Source organism: Mustelus asterias, chromosome 24 (assembly GCF_964213995.1).
Source record: "Mustelus asterias chromosome 24, sMusAst1.hap1.1, whole genome shotgun sequence".
NCBI lineage: Eukaryota > Metazoa > Chordata > Chondrichthyes > Carcharhiniformes > Triakidae > Mustelus > Mustelus asterias.
This window is the reverse complement of record NC_135824.1, coordinates 21,628,452-21,649,722: the sequence shown is the minus strand read 5'-3', so window position 1 is coordinate 21,649,722 and position 21,271 is coordinate 21,628,452. Positions and strand designations below refer to the sequence as shown.

The window sequence follows — 21,271 nt, the reverse complement described above, 5'->3', positions numbered from 1 at the left end:
ACGCAGCCCACCACTGATGTGGGAGGGGACGGTCACTTCCTGCTTTTACGTGATGGCAAACGCATTGTTGGCCTTCTCATGATATTTTCCATTCTTTCTACCAAACCTGCCCAATGTGCATGGGCACAGCAAACCCTGGCCTTAATGTTTGAGACTGACATTTGCTGCCTAAAATACGAGGAGTTCCATTCCCGGCATGAACATCCCTCACACTGATGAGCACAAAACAGGAGGTGAAAATCTCATTAGCTATGGTGCACGCCACAAGTGGTTTGCAAACACTAAATCTGAAGGCTAATGCATGATAAATGGCCAAATGAATTATAAGATTAACTAGAAAATTGCAAACATCCATAGAACCAACTTCTTCAAGAGGAGGGATAATGAGCAAAACTTGATCAAGATGATTATTTTATTTAGTTTGTTAGTATTAGGAATAATTTCTGAAGTTTTAATGCTCCGCGTTTTTCAAAGGTGCCTATTTCAGGTTAGCTGCTAATTTTGATTTTATTCACTGTTTCCTTCCAGATGCCCCATTGCCACGACCACTGCACCACCAGGCTACCACATGCCCACATGCGCATGGAAATCCTCCCCCTCCACCGCAACCGCCTCCCCAGCCAGAGTATGCTATTCCCCATCCAGTGCACCCTTTCCACCCACAGATTTCCTCACATCCTTCAACTCACACTGTACCACCAGCACCTCCTCCCCCTCCACACCATCTTCCTGCAGCAGCAGCACCGATGCCTCACCACATCCCTGCTCCACCACCTTCCTCTCAGAGACTGCATCACCATGAAATGCTTCAGCGAATGGAGGCACAGCGAAGAAGAATGATGCAACACCCAACGTAAGCCAACTGTTTATCATGGTCTGCTGCGGTACCAAACCTCTTTGTATATTTGGATGATTGTGTTACACACCAGTGATTTATAAATTCCCATAACTTACTTGAAAAATTAAGTTAGATTATCTTTGTTTCATACTGATTACCTTTTTAAAACCAAAATCCATGCAGTTAATGTTGCCACCTGAATGGTCTCCAGGTTTGTGTCTTCCAATGTCTTGTTGTTGTACACAGTTTCACACCATGTGTTACTTTGAGATTCACGAATTCAAAACATAGATACTTGACAGCAGGTATGAAGAAATTGGACACTTTTTCTATCATACCTCTAAAGACCATGTGATTAAATATCCCATGATGTGGAGATGCCAGCGTTGTACTGGGGTAAACACAGTAAGAAGTCTCACAACACCAGGTTAAAGTCCAACAGGTTTATTTGGTAGCAAAAGCCACTAGCTTTCGGAGCGCTGCTCCTTCGTCAGGTACCTGGTGTTGTGAGACTCCTTACTGTGTTAAATATCCCATGCATAGAATATCATGCAGAGCAATTTAGATGACTCTCAAAGTCGCTTACACTGAAATCATAGAAATCATAGAAACCCTACAGTGCAGAAGGAGGCCATTCGGCCCATCGAGTCTGCACCGACCACAATCCCACCCAGGCCCTACCCCTACATATTTATCCGCTAATCCCTCTAACCTACACATCCCAGGACTCTAAGGGGCAATTTTTTTTTAACCTGGCCAATCAACCTAACCCGCACATCTTTGGACTGTGGGAGGAAACCGGAGCACCCGGAAGAAACCCACGCAGACACGAGGAGAATGTGCAAACTCCACACAGACAGTGACCCGAGCCGGGAATCGAACCCGGGACCCTGGAGCTGTGAAGCAGCAGTGCTAACCACTGTGCTACCATGCCGCCCTGGAAGGAAAATCATTGAGAATAGTGCTGAAATCTACCACTGTTAAAAAATTTTCAGAGGCACAAACGTGTCATTCTGTGAGGCTGCCTATACCTTGTGTCACTGTAGGCACCTGACCCCCAGCCATTTACTGGCCTCCCTTACCTCCATGATGAACTTGAAGAATGGCCAACAAAACCTCAGGAAACCTGCTAAAATTGTCAATTAACTTGATCATGGAAAATTTACCAGGCTCAGTGTTGACAGTACGTACTATGGGCAAATGATAAAACCCATCCTACCAAACTTATGCTGGTGAGGGCAAGGACAGGATTTTACCATAGGGTTTTGGCCTCTGTTAACAGGACAAAGTGGGGTGACCGGCTCAGCAATTTTGGGCTTGCCATCTAAATTAAGAAGTGGAGTTGCCGGTGTTAGACTGGGGTGGGCACAGTAAGAAGTCTCACAACACCAGGTTAAAGTCCAACAGGTTTATTTGGTATCACGAGCTTTCGGAGGGCTGCTCCTTCGTCAGGTGAGTGACAGAGCTGGTGAAGGAGCAGTGCTCCGAAAGCTCGTGATACCAAATGAACCTGTTGGACTTTAATCTGGTGTTGTGAGACTTCTTACTGCATCTAAATTAAGGTGGTGGGCTGGCTCCCGATATTGCTGGCCCAGTCACAGGAGAGGTGGGCGAGGCTGGAAATCGAGAGGGTGCCTTAACATGGAGCCGTCCTCAGAGAGATATCAAACAAAATTAAAACTAAGAGCAGACAGGCCACTCCAAGTGGCCCATCGGCTATGGAACCTTATGCTACATAAAGCTGGGACCTGATGGGTGGCAGTTGCTCTGCCACTGGCCAAAGAATCGACCCTAATAAGTCCATAAATATTAACCCAGTGGTGGGACCTTTCCCCCACCACCAACTCCCAGCGCTACATCACAGGAGCAGGAAAATCCTACCCTACCTCGGAACGATAATGTTTTGCTGTCCAGCCACAAGACTTGGCAGGTGATTATTCTATTGACATTTAAGCTTAAAGGTAAAATTCGCAGAGATATCAAAAAAATATTATGGACAGAAACTAGTTAGTTTAATAAAAATGCATTAAAAAGCTTTTAAGTTTGTGGCATTCCACGGTTAAATAATTTTTCTTTACAAAATGTCTGGAATCTTAAATGCATAGTGTAAATGTATGAAAGCAACTTTCCCTCCTGATCTAATGTAGAGACTGAATGTTAACTTGGATTTAAAGCCTATGGCTATAATACTGCAAATTTAACCAACATGATTGTGTTCTTAGCAAAAAGAATTTAAATTTGCTGTTGTGTTGATCTTTGATTGATATAAAATATTTATGTATCCCATTTAACCATAGAATCCCTCCAGTGCCAAAGAGGCCATTTGGCCCATCAAGTCTGCACCAACTCTCTGGCAGAGTATCTTACCCAGGCCCCCTCTCCTACCTTATCCCTGTAACCCCATACATTTACCATGGCTCATCCCATCTAACCTACACATCTTGGGATACTTGGGGGCAATTTTGCATGACCAATCCACCTAACCTGCACATCTTTGGACCTGTGGGAGGAAACCGGAGGACCCTGATGAAGCCCACACAGACACGGGAAGAACGTGCCAATTCCACACAAGTCACCAGGGGCCGGAATTGAACCCGGGTCCCTGGAGCTTTGAGGCAGCAGTGCTAACCACTGTGCCACCGTGCCGCCCATAATCCTGCAGATATGTTACACAGTTCTAATTTTGAAATTTACAGCCTCTTCATTTTCTGGCATTGTTGATGAAATGTATAATTAGAGTTATCACCATATAATTTTCTATGTATTAACTGTTGTGTTGTATTCTTTTCTAGACGAGCACATGAGCGACCTCCTCCACATCCACATCGTATGCATCCCAATTATGGCCACGGACATCATATTCACGTTCCTCAGACAATGTCATCACATCCTCGACAGCCACCGGAGAGGCCAGCCTGGTCAGTAGTGAATTTTCCTGTTTTAAGATGTGCGCCTGGAACCATTCTGTGCTCTAGTTTCTAAGCAGTATGCGACAGCGGAGCCCAAGATTAGATTTCTATGGAAAGATGCGGTTTTGTTTTTTTTAAACCTAGAGGAACATCTTAGTGGTGCCAATAAATCTGAGTGAATTTAGAAATTAGTACGTAATGACGTGATTGAATTCACTGAACATCTTTTACATAAACGCAGAAAGGGATGTTAATCTAGGTTTTCGATTGCTAACAGCCTTTTGTGTCATGTCACCCTTTCCACTTGTATTATAAATGTTGGCTGAAGCATTTGATACACAGCAACATTGAAAACCCCTTTTAAATCTTATTATCCAGCAGAAATTAATTTTGGACTTTAATGAATGTGAAAATGCTTCATGGTCTAAAGAAATGTTACAAATTACTTATTGGTCACTTTAACCGAAAATAAATTGTGCTGCATGTCATTTTGATTTATTAGCCTTGTGCAAGGCTATAGATTCTGGAGTTTACACAAAAATTGGACTCATGATCCTGGACAGGTGATTTTACTCCTTGTATGGGTTTTTTCCTGTTGGTTGTTAATTGCTTTTTCTAAATAATATGTAGCACTTTGTAGCTATGAATACTGAACTAAACGTAGTACAGATTTAAAACTGTTGAGTGAAGAATTAAATTTTTCTTTAAATGTTGCAGGGATCTGGGTATCGACCCAGGAGTGACTACAGCACCATATCCACCAAGTCACCTTCCCCCTCACTTGGCTCATTACCATCCACCTCCACCGCCCCGGCTTCACCATTTCCCAATCGGAGCACTACCGTTTATGGTGAGCAAAACAATAGATGATATTTCACGATGAGTTTACCAAAACTGTGATCAGGATCACGTTGATGACAATCGCCTTTTTCAGAAGGTCACTCCTCCAACGTAGCGCTATTTAAAAGGTCATAGTCATGTGGTTAAATCCACCTGAATGGTAGTATATGGTATGGCAAACCTAGTCTCAATACTAATCTTGTACATATTTTGTGTGTAGGTTGCATATTTATAAATGCTGTTGTCAAAAATGTAGAGGTTTGTTGTATTATCGGTGTTCTTGATATAATTACTCACCTCTTTTTAATTTGAGACAGTATTATGCTTTCAATACAGGCTGAAAAACAGTTGTAAAGCATATTAATAGATAACAGTTGAAATAAAAAAGACTATAAGCTTTGAAGGATAAGTAAACTCCAGGGTGTGCTTTCAATTTAAAATTCTCTTCAGTCTGTGCCAAGATGTTTTGAAGAATTACCCTATCGTCTATATATCAGGAAAAGTTATCCATTCAACAAGGCTTTTCCTTTTGAACATAGAACCTTCATTTCAAGTTTCTGCTTTTCATCGAATCACTCCGATTACTTAAGTTGTTGTAATTGCTTGGACATGCCAATTGGATTCTTCCAGTTTGACCTGGATTCCCAAATAAATGAACAATTTAGACATGCTACAAGACATACTTCAGCTGCTACTTCCACCCTGATTGGCATGTCTGTGGAGTAATTTTATTTTCTTAATTAACATCAAAATTACAGCAAGTTGCATTTACTTTTTTCTTTGTTCGTTTGCGGGAAGTGGGCATCGCTGGCTCGGCCAGCATTTATTGCCCATTCCTAGTTGCCCTTGAGAAGGTGGTGGTGAGCTGCTGCCTTGAACCGCTGCAGTCCCTGAGGTGTAGGTACACCCACTACGCTGTTAGGGAGGGAATTTCAGGATTTTGACCCAGCGTAAATGAAGAAATGGTGATTTATATTTCCAAATCAGGGTGGTGAGTGACCTGGAGGGGTACCTCCAGGTGGTGGTGTTTCCCGGTATCTGCTGCTCTGTTCTTGTAGATGGTAGCAGTTATGGGTTTGGAAGGTGCTGCCTCAGGAGCTTTGGTGAGTTACTGCAATGCATCTTGTAGACTGCACACTGCTGCCACTGTTTATCGTGTGAGAGAACGTTTATGTAAGGGGTGCCAGTCAAGCTTTGTCCTGGATGGTGTTGAGCTTCTTGTGTTGTTGGGGCTACACTCATCCAGGCAAGTGGAGAGTATTCTATCACATTCATGACTAGTGCCCTGTCGATGGTGGACCGTCTTTGGGGAACCAGGATGTAAGTTATTTGCTGCAGGAATACTAGCCTCTGACTTGCTCTTGTAACCATGGTGTGGAGATGCCAGCGTTGAACTGGGGTAAACACAGTAAGAAGTCTCACAACACCAGGTTAAAGTCCAACAGGTTATCAGTCTCTGCAAGACGTGCCGGATTATCGACACGGATGCCATCATCTCACGTGAGAACACCATTCACCAGGTGCACAGTAAATATTCTTGCAACTCGGCCAACGTTGTCTACCTGATACGCTGCAGGAAAGGATGTCCCGAGGCATGGTACATTGGGGAGACCATGCAGACGCTACGACAACGGATGAATGAACACCGCTCGACAATCACCAGGCAATAGTGTTCTCTTCCTGTTGGGGAACACTTCGGCGGTCGCGGGCATTCGGCCTCTGATCTTCGAGTAAGCGTTCTCCAAGGCGGCCTTCACAACACACGACAGCGTAGAGTCGCTGAGCAGAGACTGATAGCCAAGTTCCGCACACATGAGGACAGCCTCAACCGGGATCTTGGGTTCATGTCACACTATCTGTAACCCCCACGACTTGCCTGGGCTTGCAAAATCTCACTAATTGTCCTGTCTGGAGACAATACACATCTCTTTAATCTGTGCTTAACGCTCTCTCCACTCACATTGTCTGTACCTTTTAAGACTCGATTATCTGTAAAGATTCGTATTCCAACCACTATTTTGTAAATTGAGTTTGTGTCTTTATATGTCCTGTTTGTGAACAGAACTCCCACTTAGCTGACGAAGGAGCAGCGCTCCGAAAGCTAGTGGATTTTGCTACCAAATAAACCTGTTAGACTTTAACCTGGTGTTGTGAGACTTCTTACTGCTCTTGTAACCACAGTATTTATATGGTTGGTCTAGTTTAGTATCTGGTCAATAATAACCCTAAGGATGTTAATAGTGGGAAATTCAGCAATGGTAATACCACCAAATGTCAAGGGACTGTAATTAGATTCTCTCTTGTTGGAGAAAGTCATTGCTTGGCACATCTGTGGCACGAATGTCACTTGTCAGCCCAAGTCAGGATACTGACCAGGTTTTGCAAGGTTTGGACATGTACTGCTTCAGTATCTGAGGAGCCGCGAATGGTGCTGAACATTGTGCAGTCATCAGCGAACACCCCACTTCTGACCTAGCAATGGAAGGAAGGCCATTGATATGGCAGCTGAAGGTGGTTAAGCCTAGGACATCACTGCAAGAGTTCCTTGGAGTAATGTCCTGGAACTGAGACGATTGATCTCCAAACGCCACAACTATCTTCCTTTTGTGTCAGGTCTGACTCCAACCAGTGGAGGGTTTTCCCCCCGATTCCCATTGACTCCAGATTTGCTAGATTCTACGCTCTGTCAAATGCTGCCTTAGTTTCAAAAGCAGTCACTCTCCCCCTGACGTCTGGAATTCAGCTGTTTCGTCCATGTTTGAACCAAAGCTGTAATGAAGTTAGGAGCTTCATGTCCGTGGCAGAACCCAAAGTGAGCATCAGCAAACAGGTTATTGCTAAGCAAGTTCTGCTCGATAGGCTGTCGATGATCCCTTTACCGATCGAGTGAATACTTATGGGGATTGAATTTGTCCTGTTTCTTGTATATAGGACATACCTGGGCAATTTTCCGCTTTGCTGGGTAGTTCCATTGTTTTATCTGCCCTGGAACAGCTTGGCCAGGCACATGGCAAGTTCTGGAGCACAAGTTTTCACTATTGTCAGGGCCTATAGCCTTTGCGGTATCCAGTGCCTTCAGCTGTTTCTTGCTATCACGTGGAGTGAATCGAATTGGCAGAAGACTGACATCTTTGGTACTGGTGACCTCTAGAGGAAGCCGAGATGGATCATCCACTCGATATTCTGGCTGAAGATTGTTGCAAATGCTTCAGCCTTATCTTTTGCACAGATGTGCTGGGCTCTTTCATCATTGAGGATGGGGATATTTGTGGGCTATCCAGTGAGTTGTTTAATTGTTCATGGCTGGATGTGGCAGGACTACAGAGCTCAGATCTGATCTGTTGGTTGTGGAATTGCTTAGTTCTGTCTCTTTCTACTTAAGCTGTTTCACATGCAAGTAGTCCTGTATTGTTGCTTCACCAGGTTGACACCTCATTTTTGGGTATGCCTGTGTTGCTCCTGGTGTACCCTACTGCACTCTTCATTGAACCATGGTTGATCCCTTGGCTTGGTAGTAATGGGAGAGTGGGGGATATGCTGGGCCCTGAGGTTACAGATTGTGGTCGAGTGCAATTCTGCTGCAGCTGATGGTTCGTAGCATCTCATGGATGCTCAGTTTTGAATTGCTAGATCTGTTTGAAGTCTATCCCATTTAGCATGGTGATAGTGCCACACAACACTATGGAAGGTGTATCCAATGTGAAGATGGGACTTTGTTTCCACAAGGGCTGTGCGGTGATCGCTCCTCCCGATTCGGTCATGGACAGATGCATCTGAGGCAGGCAGGTTGGTGAGGGTGAGGTTAAGCATTTTTTTTTTCCTCTTGGTTCCCCCACCACCTGCCGCAGACCCAGTCTAACCACTTTAGGGCCCAGCCTGCTCGGTCTGTGGTGGTACTACTGAGCTACTCTTGGTGATGGACATTATAGTCCCCACCCAAAGTGCATCCTGCACCCTTGCCACACTCAGTACTTCCTCCCAATAGTGTTCAGCATGAGGAGTACCGTTTCATCAGCTGAGGGGGGGACAGTACATGGTAATCGGCAGGAAGCTTCCTTGCCCATGTTTGACCTCGTGCCATGAGACTTCATAGGGTCCAGAGTCGAGTTTGAGGACTCTGAGAGATTTCCTCCCGACACCTCTGCCGATGGTGTCTGGGAAGTTGCCTGCAGGATATGATTCCATGCATATTACTATGTCAGATGTTGCGTGACTAGTCTGTGAGACAAGCCCTTAGTTGTTAATAAGGAGGACTTTGCAGGATTGATAGGACTAGGTTTGCTGCTGTTGTTTCCGGTGCTTAGGTCGATGCCAGATGGCCTGTCAGTTTCACTCCTTTTTGTTGACTTTGTGGCGATTTGATACAACCTAGTGGTTTGGGAGGCCATTTTAGAAGGCATTTAAGAGTCAACCACATTTCTGTGGGTCTGGAGTCACAAGTAGGCTAGACCAGGTAAGGACAAGGTTTCCATTCCTAAAGGAAATTTGTGAACCAGATGGGTTATCACAGTAAACAACAATGGTTTCACGGTCATCATACTTTTAATTCTGGATTTTTATTGAATTTTGAACTCGGGTCCCCAGCGCATTACCCTCCAGCCACAGTCTCTGGATTACTGGTTCAGCAACAAGACCATTGCGCCACCGCCTCCTCCATGCCTTTAGTGGAGCAAAATGTCTCCTGGCTCTTCACAGGGATGTTAGGGAACAAACATTTTATGCCCACCAATATTGTGATATTAGGACAGGCAACCGAGAACTTGGTAAAATATCCCGTTTCAAGGAGCATTTTAAAGGAGGAAATGAGGGTAGATATAGAGAAAGAATTCTGAAACTTGGGACATAAGCCGTTCAAAGCACAGCCACCAATTGTGCGGCAGGGGAAGTTGGTGATGCACCAGAGGCGAGGATTGGAGGGGCACAGAGTTGTGAAGAAGGTCCCTGAGGCAAGAAAGGACAAAGCCCCATGGTGGGATTTGAACACAAAAAGAAAATTATAAATTTGAAGCATTGTTGAAAACAACTGGTGATACGGGTAATTGGTTATGGGTGAACAAAACATGTGGGAGTTTAGATATGGACAGCAGGGCTTTGGATGAACTGAAGTCTATGGGCAGGCAGGCCAGCCTAACAAGCTTTGTCTTGAGGTAACAGATGCAGGCATGAGGCTTGAATAGTTAATGGGCTGAAGCAAGGGTGGAGATGGGCGATGTGACTGAGGTGGAAATGACCATCCTTGGTGATGGAGAAGAAATGAGGTTTGTGATCTCAACTCGGGGTCTAGTCGGATGCTGGGGTTGCAAATAATCTGGTTTACCCTCAACAGTGGCAGGGAGAAGGAAAAAACAAATCCAAGTTGCAAAGTGATGAGCTGCTGTCAAAAGCATAATTTTTAATTTAGAATTTTAATTGAACGCCATATTTTTATGCATTTCTAGATGTGCAGTTCATATTGAAATGCATATAAAGTCCAGAGTTAAATTTCAACCCTTGTAGTCGAATGGCTTCCTGGCAATGATATTTTTAATGACATTTATAGAAAGTATAAGATTGTCATGGTTGACTGGGTGTTAATACTGGGAGAAACCTTGAGATAAACTGCACCTTCTAGCTTTTCCCCTTGTGTGCTGTTTACCCCCCCCCCCCCGGCAGAATAGGAAAGTTAAATATTATTTGAAAATTCTTCTGTGGCTGGTAGAACCTTGTTAATCTTTCAGAAAAAAGAAGCTGATGAAATTTCAGATGACTAGGTAGGAATTAGTTCAACCACAGGGCTGAAGGTAATTCAAAATAGAAGCAGCTGAACTCTTTGGGATTTAATTGTTCAATAAAGACCAGAATTAAGCAAAAAATTAATAGAGTTTTCAACACAAACCACAGAAGCAGATAATGCACATAATTGTCAAACCTTGAAGTGTAGTTTAATCTTTGTTTCTGGTTTTAAAACGCTAGGTTGACCACATACATAGTTTTAGAATAAAAATATTGGTAACCTTCTGCTATCTCAATCAGACTATTTGATATCTGGGCACATCAGTGAAATGAGCTTTACGGTTGCAGTTTTTGCTTCATTTCGTATGGTTTCTACTCCCCGTAGCTGGATTAACATCTTGGCCATTACTGGCTAATTAAGTGAATTAAGCTGCTTGGGAGTTACAAAATGAATATTATTGCAGGCGAAACAATGTCGGAAACGCACATCAAGTCAGTCGGCTACTGTGGAGAGAACAAATAAGTTACTGTTTTCGATGTGAACCCCTCTGCTGTTTAAGGAAGCTAAAAGTGATTCAATATTTAGTATATTTTTAATCTTGTTCCACACTCAATTCTCGTGGGGCAGTGTCAGTATTGGGAAGGTACCAATGCAATGTTCCAACATCACGGAATTGGCGAGATAAAAATTGCACATGAACTGCTTAAATTTCCATGGCAACGTTCAGGTTTGAAAATTTCTTAGGCCCTCAATGGTGAGGAGGAAAATGGGGCAGGAGAAATTTGAAGGCATGACTGAGGGAGGGTAGCAACTTTTCTTTTGAAAGAAATGGGAGGTGGATGAGGGAAGGGAGTTTTCGAAATTGCGGGCATATTAACTGAAGGATTGGCCACAGCTGGTAGAGTGGAAGGAATGGAGCCCAGCCAGTAAGGCAGATTCTGAAATAGAAGGTGCAGAACGGAGGAAATCATTAAAGCTAAGGCTTGAAAATGAGGGCAAATACCTTGATATTGTAGCGTTAGAGGACTGGGGAGTCTTGGAACGAGGCAAAAAGAGATGGGATGCCCAACCAGATCTGTAAGAGATGCTAGCCTGTGTGACAAAATGGAGATTTATTAACAGTGCGCACTGTTGGTTATATTAAAGTTTCCCACAGTCGTTTGTGAATCCAGTTTTTTGAAATATATATATATATAATATATACATATATATAATATATATATATAAGATGTTATAAACGGTAACTGACAGGAAAGGACCCTCTGGTCCATCCAGCCTGTATGGTATACGCTCTGCACCCATCCCAAAATCCCATGTGACCTACTAGGAGGGGCAAAAAAAGATGAAAAGCAGTCTACTTTGGGGCAAATATCTGTCAAATTCCTTTCCCAACCATTGCCTTCTAAGGCAATCAAAGCTAGTCCAGGAAAACTTTCTGATCCTGCTAACTCTCTGCAGTGCATATATCTTGTGTCGAGATTTCCACCCCAGCCAGAAACTGATCTAATTCCAGAGGGTCAGTGTTTTCTAATAACCATCTACTGACATCTAAGTATCAATTCTCCTCTTTGTGTTAATAACCTTGATCAGATCACCTCTTAAACCTATGCTTTCAGAAGTGTAAAATCCCACCTCTTATGGCCTGTCTTCATAACTAAGATGCTTTCAACTGGAAGTTGCTCTAGTGACTATCCTTCACCCTTCTCTGAGTCTCGCTATCATCCACAAAAGTGGACACGTTCCAACCAAGATATTGTACGAGGACAAAATAGTATGCATTACAGCCATTATCCTATAAACGTACCCAACATAGGTGGCTCCATCTCTCACTTCATACCATTGCTCATGAACCTTAAAGAGATTTATGCACTAGAACAAGCAGATCTCTTCCTTTCTCCACCTGCTTTAATGCTATTTCCTGGGCAGTGTTGGGTATGTTTAGTGGTGACCCTGTCCATGTTCTTTTCTCAATTTAAACATAATTTTTCAGTCATGAACCTCTGACGCATCACAACCCATCTGAGGTAGTTGAGCCCCATCGTCAACAGTCCTGACACTTGTATAATTACCCCCAACATCTAGATCAGGGTTTCCCAAACTGGGTTCTGGCCATGATCTCCCGAGATTACTGATGGAGCCCCAAAGAAACATTCTTCTTCTTTTGAAGAGTTAAACCACAAGAAAATGTTTTCCACAATAGGTGCAAAAACAAATTTAAAGAAGTATTTTCTATTATTTATTGTAATTAACAAGTTCTCTTACGCCACGAGTAAAGTCTTACCTTTTTGTCATCTTTAATGGGAGGAGTGATGCAGCTGCTTTTACTCACGTTCATTTACAGTTCTAAAAGCAAAATACTGCAGATGCTGGAATCTGAAACAAAAAGAAATCATTTAATATGAGGCGAGCTGCTGGAGAGCTTGATTTTCACAGGCAGTTGCTCTGTCAAGCGCTTTCTCTCTCTCTCTGACACACTCGCCTCTCTTTCGCACATCCACACTCAGTCTCGACGCACAAACCTCTCTCCCTTTTTCCCCCCTCAACACACTCACCTCTCTTGCTCAGATTCTCACTCCCTTTCTCTGTCACACTTTCACCTCCTGTTTTTCACACCCCTCCTCGCACCCACCCGCGCTCACACCCACTTGCCCCAACACCCCTTCTCCCACATGCTGGTGGTCTCGTACCTGCCTCATGGCCCACTATCCGCCTCACTCAAGAGCCACTTCCCCCCTCCTGCCCCACAGTCGCCTGCTTCCCTCTCTTGCCCCCCAACTTGTCCAGTCAGAGGCTGCTGGCTTCTCACTGCATTGACGAAGGAACAGCCTATTCCGAAAGCTAGTGGCTTTTGCTACCAAATAAACCTGTTGGACTTTAACCTGGTGTTGTTAGACTTCTTACTGTTGATAGCCAATAAGCAGCCAATGTAAAGAGAAGCCAGCCTCTGGATGAGCTGCTTCATTGCAGTTCTCAAATGTTAGACAACAGCCTGGCCTTGCACAGAATCCCAGGGTTCAGCGGAACCCAGTTTGGGAAACCTGGATATCAATCATTAATAAAAGGAGTCAGAGTATTGACACCATTTTTGAGTCATGGTCCTGATGATGCTGTCTGTAGAAGGTCACTGATGAGCAATCACTGAACATCTTCAAATTCCGAGAGTCTTCTGGCAGTTCTTAATCAGCTCAATATATTACTGTTCATATCAGACACTTCAATCTTACAGAGAAACCTCGTATGGGTCATCTTTTCAAAAGCTTATTTATTCAAAAGTCTATCGGGCTAATATCAGTGAAATTTCTCTCATCCACCATCTTGGTGACTTATTCAAAAACTGCAATCCACTTTGTTAGACATTACCTCTTGTTATTTTTGAAGCCTTAATGTGACCCTTTCTATCCAAGTAATCATATATTGTATCGCTAATGATTCCCTCAAGCATCTTTCTATTACCAATGTTCATGAGTTGTGAGAGAAGCTAAAGATATTTGCTGTATGGTACAGGCCAGAATGAGACATTTATTTACACACTCACATTTGAAATGTTGGCGTGGATACTTTCAGTGCAAAATGTTGACAAAAGACGTGACCTAGGAAGTTTGATAAGAGTTGCATGCATACACAATGTTTTAATAATATCTAGGTAGAAGGACAGTGTCTCTACAGACCTGACTTTAGATGGAAGTTTTAAGATTATTGTAATACGTTTTAACTCAATTACCTGAACTGTTTTTTCCTTGCATAGGCTGTACCACCAGACATGGCAGGCTATCCCCACATCCGCTACATTTCCTCAAGGCTGGAAGGAAGGTTTCCAGGCCTCCGAGCCACTTATGAGGTTGGTATTACAGGACCGGGAAATGTAACTCTTTTAGATTAAAGTGTGGACGAATCTAGCTCTTGAGGAATGTGAGTATATACAAATTAAAATGTGTATGCTAAGCTATTTTTCCTCATCCACAGGATTTGCTGCATTTAGAAGAACGACTGGGCAATGTTAATCGAGGTGCCTCACAGGGTACAATTGAGAGATGCACATACCCACACAAATATAAAAAGGTACAGACACTTCCTTGTTATTTCAGTATTGATTTGTTGTAGAAACAATTAAACTTTTAAACTGTTCTAAAACATCTTGTAAATTACTTTTAATGTTAGCAAATTTGTTAAAATTGTTACTGCAAATGCTTTGTGTGATCTCTCTGGTTGAACCACCTGACAAACTTGAATTTGTGGTAACAAGGTGATAACTGACTTACAGAGGAAACTGCAGTACAAACAGGAAGAAGAGGATGGAATTGAGGATGACACTGAGGAAAAGTGTACCATCTGTCTGTCTATTTTAGAAGAAGGAGAAGATGTTAGGTGAGGTTGTTTTGTAGATAAATATTCCATTATTTGGATAAACGTGTGCTATAATTCCAGAGTCTGGACAGTTTTCCGCAGACTGGCTTTTACTCCCTTTTAAAGAAAGGACAAAGTCTTAATTCACTGTCAAACAGACATTGATGCAAAAGGCAGTAGATTGGCGAGTTGCCTTTCTAGTTAATAAACTGCTATACGATGTAAATTGGATCTTGTGTAGTCCTCTACCTCTCTGTCAATAAATACATTCTTCTATAAGTCTCTGATATAGTAATTAATCAGTTTTTGAACGATGAAAAATTTTATATGGAATTCTTAAGTACCTGATAAACTAGTTTGCAGGATCAATTACCTATAAACTGATTACCCAGTGGGACAGTGGTTAGCAGTGCTGCCTCACAGCGCCAGGGATCCTGGTTCAATTCCTGGCTTGGGTCATTGTCTGTGTGGAGTCCGCACGATCTCCCTGTGCCTGAAGGCGTACCCTCCGGGTGCTCCGGTTTCCTCCCACTGTCCAAAAGATGTGCTGCTCAGGGGCATTAGCTATGCTAAATTCTCCCTCAGTGTCCCTGAACAGGCACCAGAGGGTGGCAACTAGGGGATTTTCACAGTAACTTCATTGCAGTGTTAATGTAAGCCTACTTATGACACTAATAAATAAACTTTAATCTCTAAGCATAGGATTGTCTTGTTGTAAAGATATTTGTAACCATTTTCAGCTGTGATTGCTACATACAGCTATATTGGGGCTAAAGCTTTTTGTTTTTGTCATGTTCATGTGAGAAAAGTAACACGCCTTATTGAAATAAGTGCTTTTTATTTTCTTATCCTTATCAAATTGTATTTTTTATTTTGTCACACAAGGACTCGCCCCCTCACCAAAACTCAAACCATCAAAACTCAACATATTTTCAGGAAATGCCGACAGGCTTTATTTTGGGAAATCATTAGGAGGATTCTTAAATCTACAGCAATGGGAAAAGCTGAATAAATTTAGCTGAAAGTGTCATTTCTGGGTTGACTGGATTTGCTTATGTGGTGCAGGGTTTTTTCAGGCAAAGCTCTTACAATGCCATTTTAAGAGGCCAATAGATGTTTTAAATACTGATGCTGAGACTCCCTTTTGGACAAATGTGTATATATCTATATATAACTAATAAAATGCTGTTTTTTCTTCTATTCATACAGGCGCCTTCCTTGCATGCACCTCTTCCATCAAGTGTGTGTGGACCAGTGGCTGACTACCAACAAGAAATGCCCCATATGCAGAGTGGACATTGAGGCTCAGCTGTCTGCAGATAGTTGACATCTTATTCAGTAACTCTGTACTGCAGTCAACCAAAGATGGCATGAATAACCTGCGCAGATTCAAAAGCATTGAACCTAGAGTGCGGCTACGCCACATAGTACAATTTATGCTAGGCCTACAATGATATTTCAGTATAGAGTTTAAATTTTAATGTATTTATGAAGCTTTTTACGTGGCTTTTTGTTTTTCCAAGTCATTTTATTTTGCATGGTTCCTTGGATTGCATTTCTTTGCACATAACGGGCTTTATGTCCTCAGACTTGCAGGCAAGATTAGCTGCTCTAGATAGAAACAAAGTCATTTTCATGATGCCTTGCTTTACTGGAATAGAATATGTCATCAGTCACTAACCCTGGACTTTAATTTAAACATTTATAATAGATTGTGTATATAGATTGTGATCTGTTCATTAAGGAGGAAAATCAAGACATTCCGTGATTAGGGAAACAGCTGCTGTATTGTAGAAATTAATTGTCAGACGGCAGACAACCAATCAACGGGATCCTGTCCCAACCAATTGCCATTACAAGAAGTATATATCCAACCATATAAACTGTTTAGGTTTTTAATAAAGATACATTTTTGGCACAGTGGTAGATGTAATTTTTAAGAATGTCAATATTCTACAAGACTAATCGGTTCACAAATTTTTATTTCCTAGTTTTCTTCACTTTTTTTTTGTTTTTGATTTATTTTGGCTTTCCTTTTTTCCTTTTACGATTTTAGCTGTTTGGCTGCCATTAAACAGCTCTAACACTAATGTTATCTAAATTAGCCGTATTGCGTATACTTGCACATCTGATGATTTGTAATGGTGAGCTAGTCAGATTGTAGAACAAGGTTCTGTATGAAGTCATCGATAAGCACGTCTAGGTAATGTATTTGAAGGCAGATTGCAGAATGATGGCTGTTAAAGATTCAGGTGAAGTGTTGGAATGCAGTACCAATGGCAGGTATCCATGCATTCGCAGATTTGTAAAGGTCCCTGGATGCATTTTTCAGGGGGTCTTAGTTTTAAAGTTAATAAAGATAGTTAACTCAACATTGGCTGGCTGTTTTGTCATTTCTATTCAATGTTTCTCCAATTCTGCTTGCATCAAAAATTTCACACCTCATGTTAAATATTCCTGCTGTGGATGGTTCTGATTACATCCTGTTTAATTTTTGATCCATAAATTGTGGCAAGGAGAGGAAGCGAGCACTGTGGATTTCTTTACACTAACAATCGTCAAAAACCTGCTCAACGCTGGACCGTTGTCATGTGATCAGAGATCTGCCATTTTAAAACACCAAATGTTGGGTAAGAAGGACTGGTGTGGCATGGCTTAGCTATAAAGACTACGGACATTTAAATTATGGCACTTGGGCACTAAAATCGAAAGGTCTAATGTGAAATTCTTTTGTTCACAATTATATTAAAGCTGTTCAGTTATTTAAAGCAGTCAACAACTCTATTAAGATGATAGGATTTCATAGTGATAGGTTATTAAGCATTTATATTTCCACAATGTAATTTTACAGCCATAATATAATTAATGTTACAGCCAGTAATTCATAAAAAGCCTCTCAATGATTCAGCACACATGCATGCAAAATCTCTTGCTGTGATTTATTTATTGATGCCCTGAAAATTAAACGATGAATTTCATAGTGTCAATTTAACCCAACCAAGATGTTATTTGTACTCCAGTGGTCTGAAGTGCAGCTGGTGAATGTTTTTATGGGCGCCGTCAATGGTGCTAATCAGCCTTCTGCCAGGAGACATGATTAAGCCACGTTAGACCAGTGTGGCTTCAGTTCCATCTACTGAGCAAGACGGAAACTAGTTTGCTGTAAGATATTCGTGTGCAATGTCATTTGGTGGTCAGACTCTGACTGGGATCCTTAGTTAAAGACGTTTTGTCCTTAAAGTTGACCGAAGAATCATAGAATCCCTACAGTGCAGAAGAAGGCCATTCGGCCCATCGAGCCTGCAATGATCCCTGTAACCTCCAAAGAGATTATTGTTTTGGAACATTTACCTGCATGTATGGTTATCAAAGTGCTGGAATTTAATAACACACTTTTAGCAGGACAATATTTTAGCTGCTACACATCTTGGATGACATGCTGAAGACCTCAAGTCTTTCACTATCTAAGTGACGGGATTTGCATTTAATTCCAAACATCTCCAATTAAACATAATCTGATGATGATGACCATAGTACCCTTTTAATCTTTTAAAAACAACACTGTACTTGTGGATGCACCATTATAAGTGGTAAAGAAAGGACCTTTATAAAGCTTCCTCAGAAGCCTACTATTTACTCAGCCTCACAAACCAGAAGGGAAAGGTCCCAGATTCCCAGAGCAAAGTACAAAAGGAACAGCTTCAGAGGGAGTAGAAATTTGTGATTGGTGTGTTATTTTTATTGTAGTATTTTCAACTGTTCCCCATCATTCTTCCTACATTAGTAAAGCCAAATCACCACGTAACAGGAAGCCACATAGACCAAAGAGTTCTAGAGTTTAAAACAAAAAGTGCTGGAAATATTCAGCAGCTATGGCAGGAGGGAGAAACAAAATTAATATTTCAGATTGGTGACCTTTCATAATTGGATTGGATTCTTGATTTCATAGAATCCTACAGTGCAGAAGAGGCCCTTCGGCCCATTGAGTCTGCACAGACCACATTAGAAACACCTGAACTCCCACCTAATCCCATCTTTGAGCACTTGGTCTTGAATATTATGGCGTGCCAAGTGCTCATCTGGGTACTTTTTGAAGGATGTGGGGCAACTCGCCTCCACCACCCTCCCAGGCATTCCAGACTGCCACCACCCCCTGGGTTAAAAAAAAAAATGTCCTTACATTCCCCTCAACCTCCTGCCCCTCGCCTTGAACCCATGTCCCCTCACGACTGACCCTTCAACTGAGGGGGAACAGCTGCTCCTTATCCACTCTCCATTTCCCTCATAATCTTGAACATCTCAATCAGGTTGCCCCTCAGTCTTCTCTGCTCTAATGAAAACAATTTGTATTGGACATAGAAAACATGGAAAAGCCCACAAGTTGCACCGGACATGGAGTTAATTCAACTCATGGGGTGCAGCATTTGAGCTGTTACAACAGCTTTGGACTAAGGAATAGGAGAAAATTATTAAGTACTTTGAATTGCAAGTGACCTAGTCGCCTTTTCAGGAAAGTGCATACATGTGGATAATGTGTGAGGAGAGGACTGAGCTTGGTTTTGATTCACCCCATGGTAAAATAGCACACTAACAATCTCCGTTTTGAATCAGGTTTTCATGTGCTTGCAGGAGGGCTCCCAGTGTCAGTGAACCTGTATCCCAGCAACAGTCTCTATCTTCAGGAGGTGAGAGAATTGTGGGTGTCAAAATTGTTTCATCTTCAATTCCATTTTGCTGCAAAGCTTTGGATTGAAATTTTGCATTCTATTCTTGAAAATAATTCCTCCCTTGTCACAATGTAAAAAAAAAACCCTGACATTTGCTAGATGATGAAGAAAATGATGGGACGGCACAGTGGTTAGCACTGCTGCCTCTCAGCGCTAGGAACCCGGGTTCGATTCCCGGCTTGAGTCACTGTCTGTGTGGAGTTTGCACATTCTCCCCGTGTCTGCGTGGGTTTCCCCCGAGTGCTTCGGTTTCCTACCACAGTCCAAAGATGTGCGGCTCGGGTGGATCGGCCATGCTTAATTGCCCTTTAGAGTCAGGGGGACTAGCTAGGGTAAATGCATGGGATAGGGCCTGGGTGGGATTGTGGTCTCGATGGGCTGAATGGCCTTCTGCACTGTTGGATTCTATGAAAATTTTGCACCCTCAAAAAGATGTGTGTAAACATTTTGCTGATGATTTGTTAAAATACACACGATAAAGGTGGGAGGAGGCTCAAGTGGAGTATAAAAACCAGCACAGACTGGTTGGCTGAATGGCCTCTTTTTGTGCCTTATATCCTCTGTAGTTCTATGTGAAACTACTGTTTTCTGGTTGTTAATCTCATCGTTTATTTTCTCTCTAAACCTCCAATTTGAAAGACATGCATTGTAACCAGGATACTGTTGGCTTCTCTGTTTAAACACAAAAAGTCTTCATAAACACACACTGAACTTGTAGCAGATTCATATTTGATTTTATTATTGTCACATGTATTGGGATACAGTGAAAAGCTAAGGGAGTGCTGCACTGTCAGATGTCCTAAAGTGGAGGCCCCATCTGCCTTCTCAGGTGGGATATAAAAAATCCTATTGCACAAATCAAAGGAGCAGCAGGTGAGTCCGCCAGGCACCTGGACACTCAAAAGTTACAGTAACAAGTCCAACAGGTTTATTTGGAATCACAAGCTTTCGGAGCGCTGCTCCTTCCTCAGGTGAGGACTCTGCTCCGAAAGCTCGTGATTCCAAATAAACCTGTTGGACTTTAACCTGGTGTTGTGAGGCATCTCACTGTGCCCACCCCAGTCCAACACCGGCATCTCCACATCCATGTGATATCTATTGGGGTGTCTTGAAAGAGATTATCCAAATTAAATTCCTACATGACAGCAGTGCTTATTATTCAACCTTGGCTGTAAGGTATGCCGGGATATCTTGACGTTGTGGAAGGTCCTACATAAATATAAATTTTATTTCTATGAAAGTAAATGTCAATACTGGGCAAACAACAGCTATCTGGAATTTCATAAGTGGTTTAGTGAGCATGGGTTGATCCTTTGAGTTTGGATTCAATGTTTGAGCGAAATGACACTCTTCTGGTCACAATATGGACATGCAACTTACCCTATTGAACAGTGGTCCCATCGTTGGAGATACACAGCTTCAGCAGCTGGTGCTGTTTCTTTGCAACCCACCTATGGTTGGCACTGAACCCTGGATATAAAGGCATATTCCCATATTGGGCACCAAGTTAGTGTCACCTAAATTCAGCTGTAAAATGGGCATCCACTTTTGGCATGTAGAGGATTAGCTTGCAATGTTTTGCCAACCTCCTTGTAGATGCCCAGTACCAAGCAGGCTTCATGATCATCTGTTTAATCCAGGTGCCCCTTTGGGCAAAATGGTATCTATGCTAAGCTGATGGGTCAATCAAAATAGATCGATAAACATTTTTCTTCCTAAATATTACAAATTTATCAATTCTAAACAACACCAAATAAAGGACTAGAGCAAAAAGAAGGTACTGCACATGCTGGAAATCTAGAAAGAGGACAAAAAATGTTAGAAATACTCAACAGGAGTGAATCGAATTGGCTGAAGACTGACATCTGTGATGCGGGGGAACTCAGTCGGAGGTTGAGAT

The 21,271-nt window shown here is 42.3% G+C and overlaps 1 protein-coding gene across 4 annotated transcripts in view; it reads left to right on the top strand.

The window, feature by feature from the left end:
* Positions 1-17,015, top strand: part of rnf111 (ring finger protein 111) — a 117,408-nt gene extending 100,393 nt beyond the window's left edge. For 2 of the 4 annotated variants that reach the window (XM_078241413.1, XM_078241414.1), the window contains exons 8-14: positions 529-853; positions 3,631-3,756; positions 4,465-4,597; positions 14,046-14,138; positions 14,264-14,359; positions 14,562-14,665; positions 15,854-17,015. In XM_078241413.1, the coding sequence (XP_078097539.1) occupies positions 529-853; positions 3,631-3,756; positions 4,465-4,597; positions 14,046-14,138; positions 14,264-14,359; positions 14,562-14,665; positions 15,854-15,971 (995 nt within the window). In that variant the 3' untranslated portion in view covers positions 15,972-17,015. Of the gene's footprint in view, positions 1-528; positions 854-3,630; positions 3,757-4,464; positions 4,598-14,045; positions 14,139-14,263; positions 14,360-14,543; positions 14,666-15,853 lie in introns of all 4 variants that reach the window. The other 2 variants (XM_078241412.1, XM_078241411.1) reach the window with 1 other exon arrangement.
* Positions 17,016-21,271: the final 4,256 nt, after the last annotated feature.